The 17,827-nt window shown below is 48.5% G+C and overlaps 1 protein-coding gene across 15 annotated transcripts in view; it reads left to right on the plus strand.

The window, feature by feature from the left end:
* drosha (drosha ribonuclease III) overlaps positions 1-17,827 on the plus strand; it is a 179,746-nt gene that overhangs the window by 112,193 nt on the left and 49,726 nt on the right. For all 15 annotated transcript variants that reach the window (XM_061804976.1, XM_061804975.1, XM_061804974.1 and 12 more), the window contains 7 exons: positions 1,162-1,269; positions 5,466-5,573; positions 10,846-10,984; positions 11,078-11,138; positions 11,855-11,914; positions 14,567-14,666; positions 16,055-16,157. In XM_061804976.1, coding sequence (XP_061660960.1) covers positions 1,162-1,269; positions 5,466-5,573; positions 10,846-10,984; positions 11,078-11,138; positions 11,855-11,914; positions 14,567-14,666; positions 16,055-16,157 — 679 coding nt within the window. The remainder of the gene's footprint in view (positions 1-1,161; positions 1,270-5,465; positions 5,574-10,845; positions 10,985-11,077; positions 11,139-11,854; positions 11,915-14,566; positions 14,667-16,054; positions 16,158-17,827) is intronic.

Raw genomic sequence — 17,827 nt, forward strand, 5'->3', positions numbered from 1 at the left:
GATATGTATATAATGACTGGTGTGTCTTCCCGTGGGCCGGCACGGCGGTCCCGACGCCCAGGTGTGAATCCGACCGCCCACGCCATCCGTCCGTCCCGTTTTTTCCGAGCCAGTGGTTCTGAAACGTTTTAGCCAAAGTACCGCGATAATGACCCGCATTAAAATGCAGGAAAGTATGAGGTCTAAGTGTCAAAACTGGGGTGCTTTTATTCCTATAAAATATGTTTTTCATTGCTTGCCACTGTGACAGGAATACTGTACCGTTCAGAAATATAGGAAGATGAAAACAATACAGTGCAAAAGTTAAATATAACTAAATGTACTGTACTGGATTAAAAAAAAAAAAAACAAGTTAATGACATTGTAATGCTACAGAGAGTTTGAATATTTAATTCTGTGATTATTTGATACTACTATAAGAACCACACTTTGGCAACCATTTTATGTAACCTGTGAAGACGTGTCATAATTTTTCCTTGATGTTTCAGAACTAAAACATGCTGATTATCACACTGAGGGGAAATTATGCAGTTATGATTTCAAGTCTGTAAACAAATGAGTGCGACTGAGCTTGAGGCTAGCTGACATCACGGCTAGCTACATGTTGAAAACAAAAAAATATAGCTCACCTGTGACCCTAATGAGGACAAGCCGTACAGAGAATGGAGGGACTGTTATTTTATATTTGTTTCTTTTTGCACTTTTTCCTCTTACCTGATGATAACCGAACCATGAAACTTAAAACCAAAGTACACAGCTAGCATTGATTTTTGGCCGACCGAGGGGTTTTAAATTGATGCGGTTTCACTGTTCTAACTTGACCCCCCGAGGCCGAGTACAACTGCAACGTGCCCACCGATGGGAAAACAAGATTGACAGCCCCCTTCCCATGGGATCGCTCGGGGCAGAAGCCTCTGACGGACCGAGCCGACCGACGGCCGGGCCTCAATTAGCCGGAATCAGAAGCGCGGATGCCATGGCGGTCCGCCGCTGCACGCGTCACGTATCTGGCGCGCGCCATCTGTTAGCGCAGCGGGAATGAAACGGGGCGAGGCCGCCCGGGATTGAAGGGGGGGCTATTTGTGTTTGTGTAAGCATGGGTGCTGTCCCCGCCGGCTTCGCTGCCATTGATCAATAATTGACCGGCTGCTTGTTTGGCAGGAAGCGCTTCAGAAGATCCGTCAGAAGAACACCATGCGCCGGGAGGTGACCGTGGAGCTCAGCAGCCAGGGATTCTGGAAGACCGGCATCCGCTCCGACGTCTGTCAGGTAACACGGGACACACGCAAGTGTTTACACAAGTAAGAGTGTGTGTTTTGCGTAAATGTGCACCGTATCAGGTAAAAATCTGGAAATAATGCATTATTGCAAAGAAGCAGCATAAGAACTCAGTCATGACTGGCGTCACTCGCTTTAAATAATGCAAGACTGAGCGGCAGTGAGAGAAGACGACAGGGGCGCGCCGGGTTCACCGCTCAGCCACATTGGAGACGCTCGCGACGTTGCCACGTGTTGCGTCACGCCGCCGCTCAATATGTGCGGCACGGGCGAGCCTGAGGGCGCCCGGCCCTTCGTTAGGGCCCGGCCGTGCCCGGCGCGTCGGCACTTCGCTCGTACACAACTTGACTCCGTTTGGCCGGACCACTTAAGTCCATCTCGCGCTCACGTTGACGCTCATCTCCATATGATGGCTTCAAGGCAAACGCTTGATCACTGGGCCTGAACTATTCCCTTGGCCTAGCTGGCAATGTGGAAATGGAGGAAAGTTTTTATTTCCCCCATATTTTTTTTATTAGATAGCAGCAAATAAATAGAGAAAAGTCAACAAATTAGAGTAGACTGAACCACCGCCATTTGCAGAGGGGAAAGGCTGCTGACACTTTATTCATTTGCCCAAAATGGCTTCATTTACGTTGCGCGCGGCCTTTTCGGGGCCAAAAGCTGAAATGTATGGCACCCTCTTCTGGCTTCATTATTGAGAACGCGACGAAACTGCGCTCAGCGTTAGTTTGATCATACATCACACACGATTCATAATGGTCGGAAAGGGATTACTCATAGCGGTCTCCGAGACCCGGAACGGGTCTGCAAGTGCTCGAAACGACACGAGGAATTTGCATGTGAAATACCACCGAGTCGTCTGCTTTCATTTTTGACGATCCGCAGCGGCGTTGCTTTTGTGCCCCAATTGTGCTGCCCGTCAACTGTAATGAAATAATTGGCATCCGGGTGGCACGCGGTCTTCTGCGAGTGCGCCTGCATCGCCTACAGCCGCTGCTCACGTTTGGAGAGGCATGACAGAAAAGTTCTCGTCTCATAAGCCAGACCTCTCTTGCAGCAAGGTCTAGCAAAGAGGATCCGATCCATAATTGCCACCCAATTATATTTGCTTCAAGCTGGACTGCTGCGACTAATTGGTTCATGAATAATTTCAGGCGCTACACGCCGCACCGTGCGTCGCGCTGCCGAGAGATAGCGGCAGATCTCGAGCCCAAACTTTTTCTTTCTTTCTTTAAAAAAAAAAAAAAAAAAAAAAAAGCAATTTGGAGTAAAACGGGCCCGCTTGTGATTGACACGGCTCGACACCACCAAGGTTGTTTCACATGAAAGGTGCTTCCAAGGACTGGCCTTCATGTCGGAGGCGGAGATGGGGAATATTCGCCGTGATTCACTGCTGTTGTTCTCCGGCTGCTGCGTCCTTCATGGCGTCCGTCCATGCCAAGGCCATCTTGCACCCGCTCAAACACGAAGGAAAAGGAAGCTTGTTTAGTTTGCTGAAAAGGGAGGCAAAGAATCGCAGGCACTTATTCAACGCTTGACTCACAAGCGTCCGCCTATTTACGTTTTTCTCTTGCATTGTAATCTTTTATTGAGCTGTACGTGTGAGTCAACTAAAAGCAGAACTGTATTTCTCTCTGGATTTACACTGCATGGTGTAAGTGACATGAGATTTTTTTTTTCTGCTCAAGTGGCACGATTCGAGTATGAGTCATGTACATACCAAATATGCATTTAAAGCAAACATGCGTATCAGATGTGTGCCAATGTGGTCGCTGTGTACGTACACAGATTGTTTTTTTTTTCCCCCCCTGATACCAGCTTGCCGACATCCGAATCCGCCGATCAGTGATGTATACGCGCCTCGTAAACACCTTCAAAACACCCGCTGTAAATTCAATTACAGCCAAAAGCACAGACAAATATGAACTAAATGTGTGGCATTAGAGGCAAGGGTGGCCATCTGCCTGCCTGCATCCTGTGGCACTTTGTGTGTGTGTGTGTGTGAGACTTTGTACACAGGATTAAAAAAAAAAAAAAAAAAAGAAAGAACAGCAATGTGTTGGATCCGCAAATGGGAGAGAGCAACGTTGTGGGAAACCGTTGCGATTGGAAGTGAAAAATTACAACAGCTCTCTCGGTACAGAGGAGAAGTCAACAAGAGTCATGACATCTGACAAAGATACTCGTTCCACGGGAAAAGCGGCCACTAACGAGGCATCTTGCCGCCAGACGGGTGAGCGACCTGTGGAAGTGCAAAAATAATGCTCGTACATCAGCGACAGCCCTCGTGTGACCACACTGAGGGGACACACCCACCAAGGAACTGCTGAAGACCCGAAAATGATGATTTTCTTTCTCCAACAAAACGTCAATTATTCCGCATCTAAATGGACCTACTGGGAACCAAACAGTCTGCGGGTTGTTGTTGTTGTAGCCAAGCAATCGCATTGTCCAGTCGGCGTGTAGTTCCAGGAAGGCAGGCACTTCCTTCGGGAGTTTCCACGGATCCATTACGGTCAGCGTAGTGCGAGCCGCTGCGCAGTTGAACATGTGCAATGCTTTGTCTGCATTTCGGGCGATAGTATTGTTGATTAGAGGCATCTAGTCATTGAGCATGCGGCTTTGTCCAGAGTGGAGTTGGGACAGTTTGGATCTTGTGCCCTGCGGAAGATCGATTTTCGGTTTTGTCCACCTCGGGAATTGGGTAGCCACCAAGGATGACTACTGGTTTGTAGCCAGCCACCGCGTATTCAACCGCGGTTCGATGGAGCCCACGTAGCCCGTCTCGGTAGGCTTGTTCGTCGAACACCGTGTCGGCGGGGATGTCTTCGTCGATGTCTTGACGGTATTTACGGACGTGGTGGCGAAGTAAGCGCAGTTGAGGTGGTTTGTTTGATACCTTATGGCGCGGGTAGCGTAGCAGTTACTGCCGGGTGTTTAGTTCGTTGTGTTGCTTGACTGGTAGGATTTTGGTCTCACAATGCAGATGGTCCTTGTTAGCCAGGGCCAGGCAGCCGGTGGTGACTCAGAGGGTGGCGTTCTGCGGAGTCTGGAGCTTCTTTCAGTGTGATGGCTTGAGCGAAGGAGACCACCTACGAGTTTGTGGCTACAAGTGCTTTTGTAGGGTTGTCTTTGAGTAATTCAGGTTCACAGTAAACCATCAGTTTCAGCATCAAAAGAGCACGTCTGATGTAATAATCTCAGTCACAGGAAAATCCATGAAGTAGCCGGTCCCTCGGTGGTCAACCGAGCTATTGTGAAGTTGCGCCATTTCTTACTTTTCAGTCATCTTACAAGTAATACAAATGTTCTGTTCGCTAGTGGCGCTTTTGCCTTTGCAAGTGCGTGACGTGAGGGTGAAAAGGTTTTGTTGAAGGACGCCACACCTACAATTCAGGAGTTCAAGAAGCCTTTTGCATTAAAGGCGGAACGTCCACTTGCCGCCATTCAATTTTGCAGATTAGCAGGACCGGGATGACTGATGAGCTACACGGACGCGGCCATCAGACAAGTTCGGCAGCCCGTCGCGACTTTGTTAATAAGCTCCTTAACGACGTCAGAGAAGCGAGTCAACTGCGCGGCCACCCCGCGACGGCCCCCCGGGTTTCCTTGTCAGCACCTCTCGGCGCCGCCGGGCCACCGGTGTCGCCTTGCCCAGTAGCGCTAATTAAAACACGGCCGCTCGCCTCCTCTCTCGTGTGCGGGCTCGGGGTTAATGTTGTGAAAACCGCCCTTGCCATCTCGTGGCCGACTTGCAGGGAACCGCCGTTAATGAAGGCGCCTCGTGGCCGACCACCGTCTGCTTTCCCCGCCGCCCCTGTTCTCGCTGTCGGTGTTTGTGTGAAAGGTAAGCGTGTCAACACAGTGGAGCGGGCTTCGATTCCACCTCCGTGGCCCAAAGTGAATTTTCCCTCCTGTCCGTCATTCCCTCCCACGCTGCCGCCCTCGGGTTTGTGATTATTTCATCTATGTGTTGCCTAGCTGCGCTTAATAAATGATGAGTGTCTGATTGATTTGCGCCTGCCATCAGCTCTCAGCCTTTGCTTCTGACAATCTCTTCATCACACATTCCCCTCCAACACGCTCCGCTCCCGTCACTCCTCTTTCATATCGGACACGATCCCCACTCAGGTTCCCCCGCCTCCTTTGGCGCCTCCTTGAGAATTCTCTTTGTGCTCCCACAGCACGCCATGATGCTGCCCGTCCTCACCCATCACATCCGCTACCACCAGTGCCTCATGCACCTGGACAAGCTGATTGGCTACGTCTTCAAGGAGCGCTGCCTCTTGCAGGTAAGGCGCACGTCGCAAAGGCGGGTCCACTACATCTGGACTGATAAGCGTCACGGTCGGGATGTTGCACAAGCTCGCAAAGTTGTAAAATTTCGGCCCACCGAACAACACGGCCCTTACGATGTTTGTGCATTTCGGAAATGAGTTGGATACAACTAGAAAAGTACAAATATATTCTCCTTCTTTTTATTGATCCCCCTTGGAAATCTGGTTCTTCTTTGACAATGTTGCCAACTTTTTGTCGCTCAATTTAAAAAAAAAAAAAAAAACAACAACAAAAAAAAACCCAAACAATAGAACTCGTGCACCCACGTCATTAAAGTCACGTGACTGGCCATACTGCCGGTCGAGCAAAGCATTTCTCACTGCTAAGTCGGTTGTAGCCGACGCGAAAATGTCTTGTAGCACGACGCCCAGAGTTTTGTCCGATACCGGTAAACATTTAGAAGGTGATGATAAACGTTGGTACATGGAAAAACGAGAGATACTCGGCATAGAGGACCCACGTTTAATGCCGAAGTCATTGTTTTCAACGATAAGAAATTGGACTGTTAACCCGCTTCCGCTTGTCTTGGACAACTGGATCGACACACTTATCTGGTGAGTGAGTCGTCGAGATTTACACGAAAGAGTTTGAAAGCGTAGAAAAGTCTGGACGCATACAAATACTTTGTTGCTGGATCAGGAAAAAGAAAATAAACCGCTGGGATAGCTTCAGCCCCCGTACACAGAAGCGTGTTGCGGCCACATGTTAACCTGCGTTAACGTATGTGTGACTGGTGGTTAATTTTCTTTTTTTAAAAAGACATTGGACTCATTTGACAACAATGCGTATTGTTAAAAAAAAAAAAAAAAAATGTGCGGCCGGCTGTAGTTGTCCAAAGCAACAGTTAATGTTAAGGTTAATCTTTTTGGGGTAGAAAAACCATTATTATCTCATTTACTATAAATTGAATACAAAACGTGTGTTTAAGAGAACAGGAGAGGAGAGGGTTAAGATGTCAGAGTGTGAAGAAAGCAAAACCTTTGTATAATGCCAATGTTTGTTTGCTTCTTCCTGTAAGTGAAGGAGCCAAAAAGCGATTGAAATCACAAATCTGAATTTTAGCCACATTTCTCCCTACGTTGCTCAATGATTTCTCTTTTTGTCCGTCTCGAAACTTTTATGTCGTCACCCACGCAAGTTTGATTTCCAATCCATTACTGCTTGCACTATTGAGCAAAATTTAAGTTTAAATCCAAGTCCAATTTAACTGTGCGGTTCAAATAAAAACTACCTTTGAACCCATCATCTCGTTGATCCAGTCGTCAAGTCAGCAAATGCTCAGAATCGGTATGAGCCTGGCCGTACGGGCCTTTAGTTGAAGTTGGGGAGCCGAAGTGACAGAGTGATATGACACCACAGTGATACCGTTGTATTATTTAAAGGCTGGCATAGTTAATAACCGCAACAAGAGAAAAGCCCGCGCGCCGGTCCGAGGCCGCCTACGGTGAGATCCGGGCTCGCGTACGCGCGTCCGAGGAGGCAGCCGGCTCCTCATTATTTGGACCCGCGCCGCCTCAGCTGAGACAGTTCAGGCAGAAAGAGCGGCACGGGAGTCACTTAAGGCAGCCGGCGCCGACCCGAGTCACATCTGGAATGGCTCCGCCGTGACTTGCAGTGACAGTACAGTCCTGCCGGATGCCATCTCGGCCCTGTTAAGGCCCGGAGGTGCGCACCCCCCAGCAAGGCCGAGGAAGTGCCATCGGTGAGTCATCAGAGAACGCCGCGCTGTGCGGTTTTTGACCTTGAAACTCACACCACTTTTTCTGCGTTTGTGTGAGAAGCCAGCGTACGCCTGCTGTTTCACATGCAAGAATTTAGACGTATTGATTGGCGATTTTTGTCAAGCGTGCCGCGACCGGCTGTCATAATGAGCGGCGAAAAGGGGAAACGCTGGCCAGCTACGAGGCTCGCCGCCGGCTGACAGGCATTCATTCGGAGCCCGACATCACCTCCTCTCCTTCGGGATCTTCCACAGGCCACGGCCTGAAAGTTGTACAAGTCATTGTTCAGCCCACGTCATGGAGAAATGTGCTCCTGAAATCATGAATGAATGAATGAATAATTAACGTTTGTTTTGAACACATCCACAGTCGTACGTTTTCTCAACGTGGCTCATTCAAATAATTTGCATCAGACTGAAAGAGGAGCTTGCTGAAGAAAAGTCCAATCAGTGGACTTGCTCAACTAATTCATCGGCTTCATGTTGATGATTTAATAAATACTCATACGAGGCGTTCATCTCAAAGCTTCACAAATGTTCCATATGTACAAAACTCTGACTAACTTTGAGAGTGTTAATAGCCAGGAAGAAGAAACTTTTTTTTTTTTTTTTTTTTTTACAATCACTCCATGAACTTGGTCATCCCCGATCATGATTGCGACACGCCATGCCATCAATAGCCGATACGTACGCCGTTCGAATGCAAAGTACCTCAACTTGTTTGTATTCCTCTCCCTTAGAATTGAGCCCGTTCTCGATCTCCTGATTAAAAGGCTGTGCTGATCGCAACTATTTTTTTCCTTGTTTGTTTTGTTCCAAGTTTCTTTCTGTTGCGCGACTTGTTCTTTGACTCGAGTCAAAGTCAGTGAAGAGAAGCGATGCAGCCTCAGCGCGTCTTGCCTCCAACTGCCCCCTTTTGCGAGCTTTGAAGCTCCTCTTCTGAGAGCCTCCCTCTTAAACATTTAATGTAAAAAGTCAGCGAAGGGGCGGGAGAGGGGGGATGGGGTGGTTTATCACAACGTGTCGATGGCCACCGCATGCGACGGCACCCATCAAGGCCATCCTTAATCCTGCCCACCCCCCTGTTGATTCAGCCCCCGCCCCACGCCCCGCTCCTCACTTTGGACCCACGCCGGCGCTACGAGAGGCATCACAGAACATTTCAATAATTCAAGTGTACAAGTCCCCAGCCCAGTTCTGTTGTCACCCCACCCCCCCCCCCCCCAGGCAACGCCGACGCATGCGGCTGTGGGTGCGTCAGTATTTTATTTGTTGTCTTATTCATGGCCCTGCTCTCTCGCTCGCCACGACATTCCGGCAGGCCTCTCGTGTGGCACGCGTTGCATTTTCACCACGTTCTGGTCGTTTAAACCCCCCCACCGCCCCACCTAAATGATAAATGGTGTTTGACGCCGCCTCTTTGCCGAGCCCGGGCGGCATGTGGTCGCCACGGCGATGGCGTCGCGGCCGCCACGCGGTCACGCAAAATGGATTGCAGCGTCGGAAGAGTAACTTATTCATAGGCACGTCGGATGTTTATTGCTTAATGTGTACTTTGCGTGCAATGTTCTCGTGGCTGTCACATTTTAAAGTAATGAGGAGTCGGGGAGTACAGTAAAATACTCATCATGCATATTAATGAGCGGTTATGTCATGTAAGTCAGGCGTGCCGTGTTATTAGGCTCGTGGAATATAACTGCTTGTTGGTAATATGAATATAAATGTAATCGTCATTTGCCAATTATGTTAAAACACAAATGGTATTTGTAGCTCACAGTTTGATGTTTCTAGTACAACACCGAAGGACACCATACAGGGGCGTCTTGAAATATTGAATTTTCCCAAGACCGGAGATAAACCGTTTTTCAAAACACTCCGAGTTGAGGAATTTGGCAATGGACACAAATGGTGCACAAACACATGTAGACAGACAATGCAGCAATACTCACTGGAATGTATCCGTTTACCGAGTCGCTCACAGCAGCTTTGAAACTCTTCTTTGTTTGTACGGTATCTTAACGACTATTATACTGCCCGGTGGGGTCGGCCCCGCCCGGCCAGCGAGCGAGCGAGGGGGCGGGGGGGGCCCGTCGGTGGTCTCGAAAAGACAACGCCGCTTCGGGATGACGTCCTTAAGTGCAAACGAGCTGCAGTGTTTGCACAATGACTGATGTGTTTACTTTCTGTGAAGCTGTGATGCGGGACTTCAACTAGGAAAGAAAAGAGTTGGGGGGGGGGGGGTAGAAGCAGCAACTTGTTGCTGTTTTCGTCGCTTTTTATCCAACTGTCAATATGAAGCCGAGGCGGCAAACAAAAGCTGCTCGTCTCGCGCAGAAGAGAGGAGACAAAAAAAAAAAAAAAAAGTACAATGGCTGTAGAATTTGTCGCGCGCGCTCGCAGCTTGAAAGCAGAAGGGCCCTCTTTTGCAGCGCTAAATATTGAAGCGCCGGCGCTACGGTTTTACATACATATCTCATTGGAGCTTGAAATTGATTTGAAGTTGTCTGAAAGCAGACGGAGCCCACAGAGGAGGAGAGCAGCTGCGTGGGTGTTTTTCTTTTTAATTTTTTGGGGGGACAGCCGAGATTTGCCTAATGTAAGATTGATAAACGCTTGTCGCATCTTTTTTTTTTTTTTCCTTCTTTTTTCTTTATCTCTCGCTTTCCAGGCACCGCTGAATGTCGAGTAGCGACGCTTTTTCATTTATGTTGCTTTTGACAACAACTTTCCTTTGGTAAAGAGGGTGACAGGGCCTCGTGGTGCGTGCATCTGTCTCACAGTGGAGGTGTTTTTTTTTTTTCCCCATTTCATTTTTACGTGCCCTGCGATTGGCTGGCCGGGCCGGGACGGGCCCCAGCTCACCCGTGACCGTGATCGAGGACAAGCGGCATGTAGGACGGTTTTATGGACGGATGGAAGATAATTGAGCCATTGTCAGGTATTCGTCAGGCAAATCTTGCACTGGATCAGGCCAAGGACAATCTCAAGGGTTTTGTTGTTATTGGATAATAAACAAATTGAGTTATGTCAGCAGCAGGCGGATTTAAACAGTAACTGCATGCGGTGCTCAACATAAAGATGACATCCCCCCTTCTGCAAAGTCACCTTTTTATCACATCCTCGGGATTTTCCCGATGATTAGACTTGCCCGCGCGAATCAATGGCCAAGCGCGGGCGCGATTGATGGTGCCGTTTGCCGTAGAGAGTCAGAAAGCGTGAGGTTTGATGATTAGATTTTCCTTTTTTTTTTTTTTTTTTTTTTTTTGCACGGAACTCGTTCTTTCGCAATCAACACGGGCGCACACGTCGCAAAAAATACAGACTATGAAGCCGCACATACCGGAAACCTCCACTTCTACCAAATATTTAAGATTTCGCTGCCCCTTTTCTTTAAACAAACCTAAACGGATCCAAATTTTAACGCTTCGACACGAAAAGAGGAAGCGGATTGAATTCGGGAGTATGTGAAAAGGGTCACCCACCGCGCTCGTCTTCCCCTTCCCCAGCTGGCCATGACGCATCCCAGCCACCATCTCAACTTCGGGATGAACCCCGACCACGCCCGCAACTCGCTGTCCAACTGCGGCATCCGTCAGCCCAAGTACGGCGACAGGAAGGTTCACCACATGTACATGAGGAAGAAAGGTGAGGAGCTTTACGGTGCTTTCTTCGTCTTCCTCCTTTATCAGTGCACCCCTTTTTTTGACCCGGGCCACCCTGCCGCGTTTCCCTTTTCAGGAATCAACACTTTGATTAACATCATGTCCCGTCTGGGCCAGGACGACCCGTCCCCCTCCAGGTAGGCCGCCTGTGGACACACAGATGCGCGTTCGCGCTATCGCTAACCGCGGGAGCAATCAAAGGTACGAGTCCGGTGATTAAGGTTCCCGGCAGGCCCGCTGACAAGAAAATTAACTTGCAACCGCGGAAGGACGGGAGATCTCGGGGCAAGCGAAATGAGATGAACGCCTGCGCGGGATTTCCTCCGCCAAGGAGATTATATTTTCATCTCTCTTTTTATGCAAGATTACTTTAAAAAAAAAAAAAAAAAAGCACTCCAGCCATTTACATAAAACTTTGAGACAAGATATGGAAAAAGGCATCTCACGGGATTATTATTATTTCGCTTTTTTTGTGCCAACAAAGTGCAGATCCGACCGTTGTGGCATTTTGGAAGGCAGTTGTCACGTTTTCTTCCTCTCAATTGTCTGAAAGTTTGCGACGCTTGCTACTTCCATTTACAGTACGATCTAACTTTAGCTTTGTTGTTCTGAAAAAGAGTCAGAAATGTATATTTGAGGTCTTTTCTCATTGTATTAGGAAGGTGAAAAAGTTCATATAAGTCTCAACCTTTTCCCGTGTGCTGTTCCTCGCTGAGCCACCCAGGGTGGAATCTCTCCGTTTTATGTGGCGTTTTCGTTCGGCATCCACGCAGCGCTATTCTGGTTGAGTGCGCGTTTGTTCTCCGCCGCGTTTCATGTTGTCTTTCCCCCCCCCCCCCCCCCCCATCCTCAGGATCAATCACAACGAGCGTTTGGAGTTCCTGGGCGACGCCGTGGTGGAGTTCCTCACCAGGTGAGAAGAAGGTTTCTCCCGCCACGCCTGATAGACGCAACTGCTAATTGAAGCCGACTGCAACGCTGTCAGCCTTTCTCCCCTCACCACTTCCAATCGCTTCGCTCGCACTTTCCCTCTCATCATCTCCGTCTTTGGGTGTCTGTCACAAGTCTTCCCTGCGCTGTCGAGGTGCGGGAGACGGTGATTTCCTGGTAATTGAAAGCGCGGATATAATTCTTACCTCCCCTTACCACCCGCCAACCGGCCCGGGAGCTGTCACGACAACTCGCAATTAGCTGTCCGCAGTGCTCCGTGTGTTATTGACTGCGGGGCGCGCACAGTTGGTCACTGCTGCCCGCCACTTAGCCTGGCCTGGGGCTAATTATACGTGGCTATTATTAATCGAGCGCACCGCCCACGGCCGGAACCACCCTCCGTCCCCGCGACTCGGATTTGACCACAAGGATAAAGGATAGCGTTGATGAAGGCTTTTTGTGGCAAAACAATTTTTTTTTTTTTTTTTTGGTCCTGCGCTCCAGAGTGGAAGAGTTTAGACTAGATTCAACTTTCTTGCTGTGACATTGCATCTAACTATAAGTGCATAATTAAGAATTATATATGCAATATTGGTGATTTCACCTTGGACTGATCAGCAGGGTACATATAGCGAGGGAAAAAAAAAAAAAAAAAAAGCATCACACTTGCATTCACACCTATGGACAATAATTTAGTCTTTGATTAACCTGTTCTGTGTGTTTTTATCTTAAATGCGGGAGGAAGAGTCTAACAAAACATGCACACAAAAAAAAAATCTTCCCGCTCTCTATGATGGCTTAAGTGCAAATGATTAAAAAAAAAAAAAAAAAAAGAAAATCATCTCATTGGTTCGCAGATTTGTGAGACGAGAAAAAATTGCCTGGCAATTCCCGTCTTGCCATCCTCTGCCCACGTCTCGGATTGTTAGCGTCGGATGAGACATGCTCAGCCCGCGTTCGAGCTCTCTGAATTATTTATCAGCCTCTTGTCCAGTTAAATGGCTACAGCAGATCCGACCAAATGCCTGCCCCCCCCTCCCTCCCCCCCGCATCCACCACACACACACACACACAGTGTGCCGCCATCCAGCCAAACACAATATTCTTCCCATGGAAGCAACGTCGCGGGCCCGGCTCGTGCGGCACTGGCTCCGGTCGTAGCGGGAGTCTGGAGGACGTTTTAAAAGCAGATGATGTAAAATAAATAATTCCTCCCGCAATATTTGTGAGTAAATATTTCAGAGGAACTAGCAAGTAAAGTTCAGTCGCAAGCTTGGACGAGTTCCTCTCAGGCTCTCGGAGCCGATTCATGTTTTCGCCGCCTGCGCGTTTTGCCGATTTCCTTCGCGGCATTTTTCGCCCGTTTGGGAAATTCTCTGTTTTAGTGCTGAGCGCTTTTCAGCGTTAATCTGCAAAAAAAAAAAAAAAAAAAAAAGCCAGGCAAGCCTCTTTGGATAGAAAAGAAACTGCACCCACAAAGCCTTCGATTGTCCAGTTAGTGTTGCGATGAAGTTGTAACTCGACCTCTGGGATCGACAAATTAATTTACAAGGGACGGAATAGCCAAGTCATTTTCAGATAAGTTAAAAAAAAAAAAAAAAAAAGTTCAAATTTTGTATACATGGGTTTTCTATCAGTAAAATCTGGTTCTAAATTGATAATTAGGTTACTGTTTAAATATTAATTTTACATTTTTCTTTAATTTACATACAAATCAACTAAACTTAACGAGAAGTTAAAATGTATATAATGATATAAAATGGCAGCCAAACATTACGTCATTCTCCTTTGTTTAATGATTTTCTGAATATTTTATCATTTAAAATGTATTCATTGTTACACTATTTAATTTTAATGAGAAGTCAGTTTAAAATATGAATACATAAGATTTCAGCAATTCATGCAAAATAGCATGAAAGTTGAGATTAAGGAATGGAGCAGGCCGTATTTTACCTCCATACTTTGCCAACGCCCGATCCAAAGTAAAGTTTTTCATCTTTTCCAGGGTGCTAAGCGGAGTCGTTGATTTTCAGCGCTTTTGTTTCCCCCGCCAACATTCCATCGCGAATTTCGGCGAGAGGACTCCACCTGCGTTCCCGGCCCGCCGTTGATTGCCAATGGCTGAATTAAAGGGCGGCTCGCGATTGGGAGGAAATCAAATGACACGCTGCGGGCCGGGCCAACGCTGGCCGCTAATGAAAACGGAAGCGGGGCGCTTCGGAAGCCAGCTGCGGAACCACCGACGCGTCCGCCGGTGGGCCCGGAGACGAAGCCCTCGCCGGATAATCTCGGCGTTCGATGAATGAATCATGAGGGAGAATAACTCACCCCTCCGCCTCGGACTGACAGTACGCAGTCTGTTGTGTTCCGATACGAAAGAGCCACCCGTCCATTTTCTGCGGGCGCTCATCCTCACTAGCGTTGCTACACCTTGGACTGCTTGTCAGCCATTTGCAGAGCAAGCTTTCACGTACACTTGCTCGGTGGGGGGCGGGCATCCAAAACGGGCTTGGGTGGGTATCGATGTCCACACAGGCCGGCCAAAGCTTGGATTCGAACCCCGAGAACTGTGAAGAAGACTCGCAAGGCGCTTGCTCGTCACTTAACCCTGTCATTTTTCCCTTGGTTTCCGCAGTGTCCACTTGTACTACCTCTTCCCCACTTTGGAGGAAGGCGGCCTGGCCACCTACAGAACGGCCATCGTGCAGAATCAACACCTGGCCATGCTCGCGAAGGTAAGATGCCCCCCCCCCACCACCACCACCAACCCGCTGGAAAGGTCCGCCAACCGACAGTCGATTGTTTGAGAGTCAGCTTCTCTTTAAGGGGGCACAGGGGAGACTTGGAAGTCTGTCAAGCTGCAAGCCCGCTTCCCCCCCCCCCCCCCCCCCCCCCCCCATACAGGTTTGTAATTGGAGTTAAAAGGTTGTTGTTTCGGAGGAAGAGAGCGGGCATCCCAGTGGGGCCACCCAGTAGGTCTTCCGGAAACACTGCGGGCTTCGACCCCCCCCCCCCCCCCCTCGTCCCTTTCCCTCCTCACGCTTTCTGAGCCTCGTCGAGTGGCTCGCCAGGAAAAAAAAAACCAAAACAAAAGTACACAACGGCAAACGGTGCGCGAAAGCAATTAAAAACTTGCATCTTTCATGTCGCTCCCCCGCCGAATACAAAAGACGCGGCCGCTCCAATCGGCATTAGCGCCGCGTAGCCGTCGGCCTTGTTTCAATTTGCCGCCCGTGCTGACGCGAGCGCGATCGCTCTCGCCAAGTTGTTTAACCGTGGGCTCGAGAACACTCAAGATTATCTTTTCGAGAAAAAAAATGATGTGTATGTACAGACAGAGAGAAATTCACAAAGTAGGGAATGCTCCCTTGGAGTCGGGGTTTGAGTCGCAGGGGGTGGCCGTACCCCCAACGGGTTTCAGCCGTAATTAAGTGGCACCCTGGCTGTTTGTTTGCACGTCTGTTGCCAGGCAACTTGGACTTTGGATGCACTTTAGAGGAAGTCGAGTTGCAGTTTGAAAGTCTGCAACGACGACAAAACAAAAAATGACATTAATTTGTTCGGTGACCAAGCATATTAGCAGTTCTCTCCGCTGAAACGAATTGAAATGTGCTTCAGCCGTTCCAACCCCAAGAGAAAACGCCATCATTTTTGTTACATGCTTACGTAAAGAATTCCTGTGTTGAATGTGGGCCTTTAAGGGGCGTGGCGGAGCAATTCAGGTCAGGTTCTAATTTTGTCTTTGTGTGTTTATCCAATTCAGCGAAGGCACAACAGTACTGTAATATCATATCACCCCTTACTTAAATTTCGGGTTCCAAAACAAAGCAAAAAAAAAAAAAGAATAATGCGTTTAAAACATTGTAGGGCAAGAAATGTTGTTGCTACTTTTTAGATTTCACCTATTGCGGGGCTGTTCCAGAACCGGACCCCATTGCTAAACAAGGATTATTTTACCTTGAACTTTTATGGAACACATTTGAGTCCAGTTTCTTATGTGACAACCGTGGAAAAAAAAAAAAAAAAATTAGATAGCAACTGCTCAAGACTGCAACCCCAGTTTGAGTGACGGTTCTGAGAAGATTTGAGAAAATGTCCTCTTTGACACCGATGTTGTTTTCAGAAACTGGAGTTGGATCGCTTCATGCTCTACGCTCACGGGCCGGACCTGTGCCGGGAGTCGGACCTGCGGCATGCCATGGCCAACTGCTTCGAGGCCCTCATTGGTGAGGACTGCAACCGCCGCCAAGTAGTTTCTTTCTTTCCAGTCCGGATATCAAGTTCTTCCATTTTTAGATTCAATTGTGCTATTTGTCTGGATTAAGAACACAAAGAACAAAATGGATAACTGGGATTTCACTGGTGTTAATATGAAATGATTAAATTAAACTTTGAAGTGACGTTAGCATGGCAGCACTCGGTTTGATCGGGATTGCTTTTTTATTTTATTTTATTTTATTTTATTTTTTCCCCGGCAGCAATTTAGATCAGAGTTAACGTTTAGACGCTTCTTCTATCTGAGTCGGATCATCTTGTTGTCTTTGTGTCGGATCTTTTTGTCCATTCTCTTTCCTTAAAACCTGACTTCCTTGAAGCTATTAAGATCTTTATCCGAGTGTTCAGTCCCCACCGAGGCGTCAGATCCCGCACGCGGTGTGGACCTTTCTTGACCCCAGGAGATGGTTTCACCTCCGGGCACGATTGACCTTGCTCTACGTCGCCACAAACACACGCACGAGCGCCGGTCGCGCCGAGCTAAGCCGGGGCTCCTGGAGAGCTGCGGCGTCTGCAGCTTTTTTCTTATCTTATCTCCATCCTGATTGCCGAGCGCGTCGGCTTTCGGGAGCTCCTCCTCCTCGCGTCGGAGCGGCGGGGCGGAAAGTGCTGACTGGCACCGTGCCCCCCCCCCCCACCGTCAGCCCCGGGGCCCCCCGCACTTGTCGCGGGTTCATTATCGGCGGAGACAAAGTGGTAATCTATTCTGTCCCGTGGCTGACGGCGGGCTCATTGTGGCGCACATCCGAGCGAGAACCGCCACGCTGGAAGCCTCCTTGCTTTCATCCCCCCCCCCGCACCCCCCCATCTCCATTTTCGACTTAATAAAAGTGATGAATAAACACGCTGTTCTGAAGGAGAGGAAAAGTGCTGTCAGAGACACACTGCCAAACAAGTCACACGAAAGAAACGGCAGACGTGAAGAAAGTGACGCGCCTTTGAGGGCGTCACTTTCCCCCCGTCTGATGTCGCCTCTTTTCTCTCCCTGGGACTTTTTGTCATCTTCATTTCAGTTTTGGCGCTCAAACGCCGGCTTCAAGACCTTGTTAGCGAGCCGTCTTCCACTCGCTCCGCGTGTCTTTTGTGCTCTCGCTCGGCACGCGTCTCCTCCGACGCTCTCATCTCGGCTTCGGTTCTGTTATTAGCCGGCAGACGCGCCGCGAACGCGATGAGTCACGCTGTCGCTGTTGCCACCGCCCCCAAATAACAAATAAATAAGACTTTCCCCCAAGTCTCAGCAAGCAGACGACTCTCTCCGCGCAAGACGAGCGTTCTGCGTTTTTTACTTTTTGCGGAGAGAATTTCTTTTTAATAGCGGAAGGAAGCGCATCAGCAGATGAAATATTGGCTTCAGCTCCAAATGATTCTTTCCCCAAACACTTCTGACCTTCAGTGACGTTTAGTTTAAAAAAAAAAAAAAAAAAAAATCAATTTTAGTTGTTCATTCGTAGCTGGGGAAAAAAAAACCAAGGAAATTTCACAGTACTGTGCTACCTTGAGGAGTTTAATTCAAGTTTAATTTGTTCCGTGACCAAGCTCGTAACTCTGTTTATCGCATCTGTTTTCCCCACTGAAATGAATTTTAAACGCTATTAATCCATTCCACCGCCCCGTTTTGCTT

This window comes from Syngnathoides biaculeatus, chromosome 19 (genome assembly GCF_019802595.1).
Source record: "Syngnathoides biaculeatus isolate LvHL_M chromosome 19, ASM1980259v1, whole genome shotgun sequence".
Taxonomy (NCBI): domain Eukaryota; kingdom Metazoa; phylum Chordata; class Actinopteri; order Syngnathiformes; family Syngnathidae; genus Syngnathoides; species Syngnathoides biaculeatus.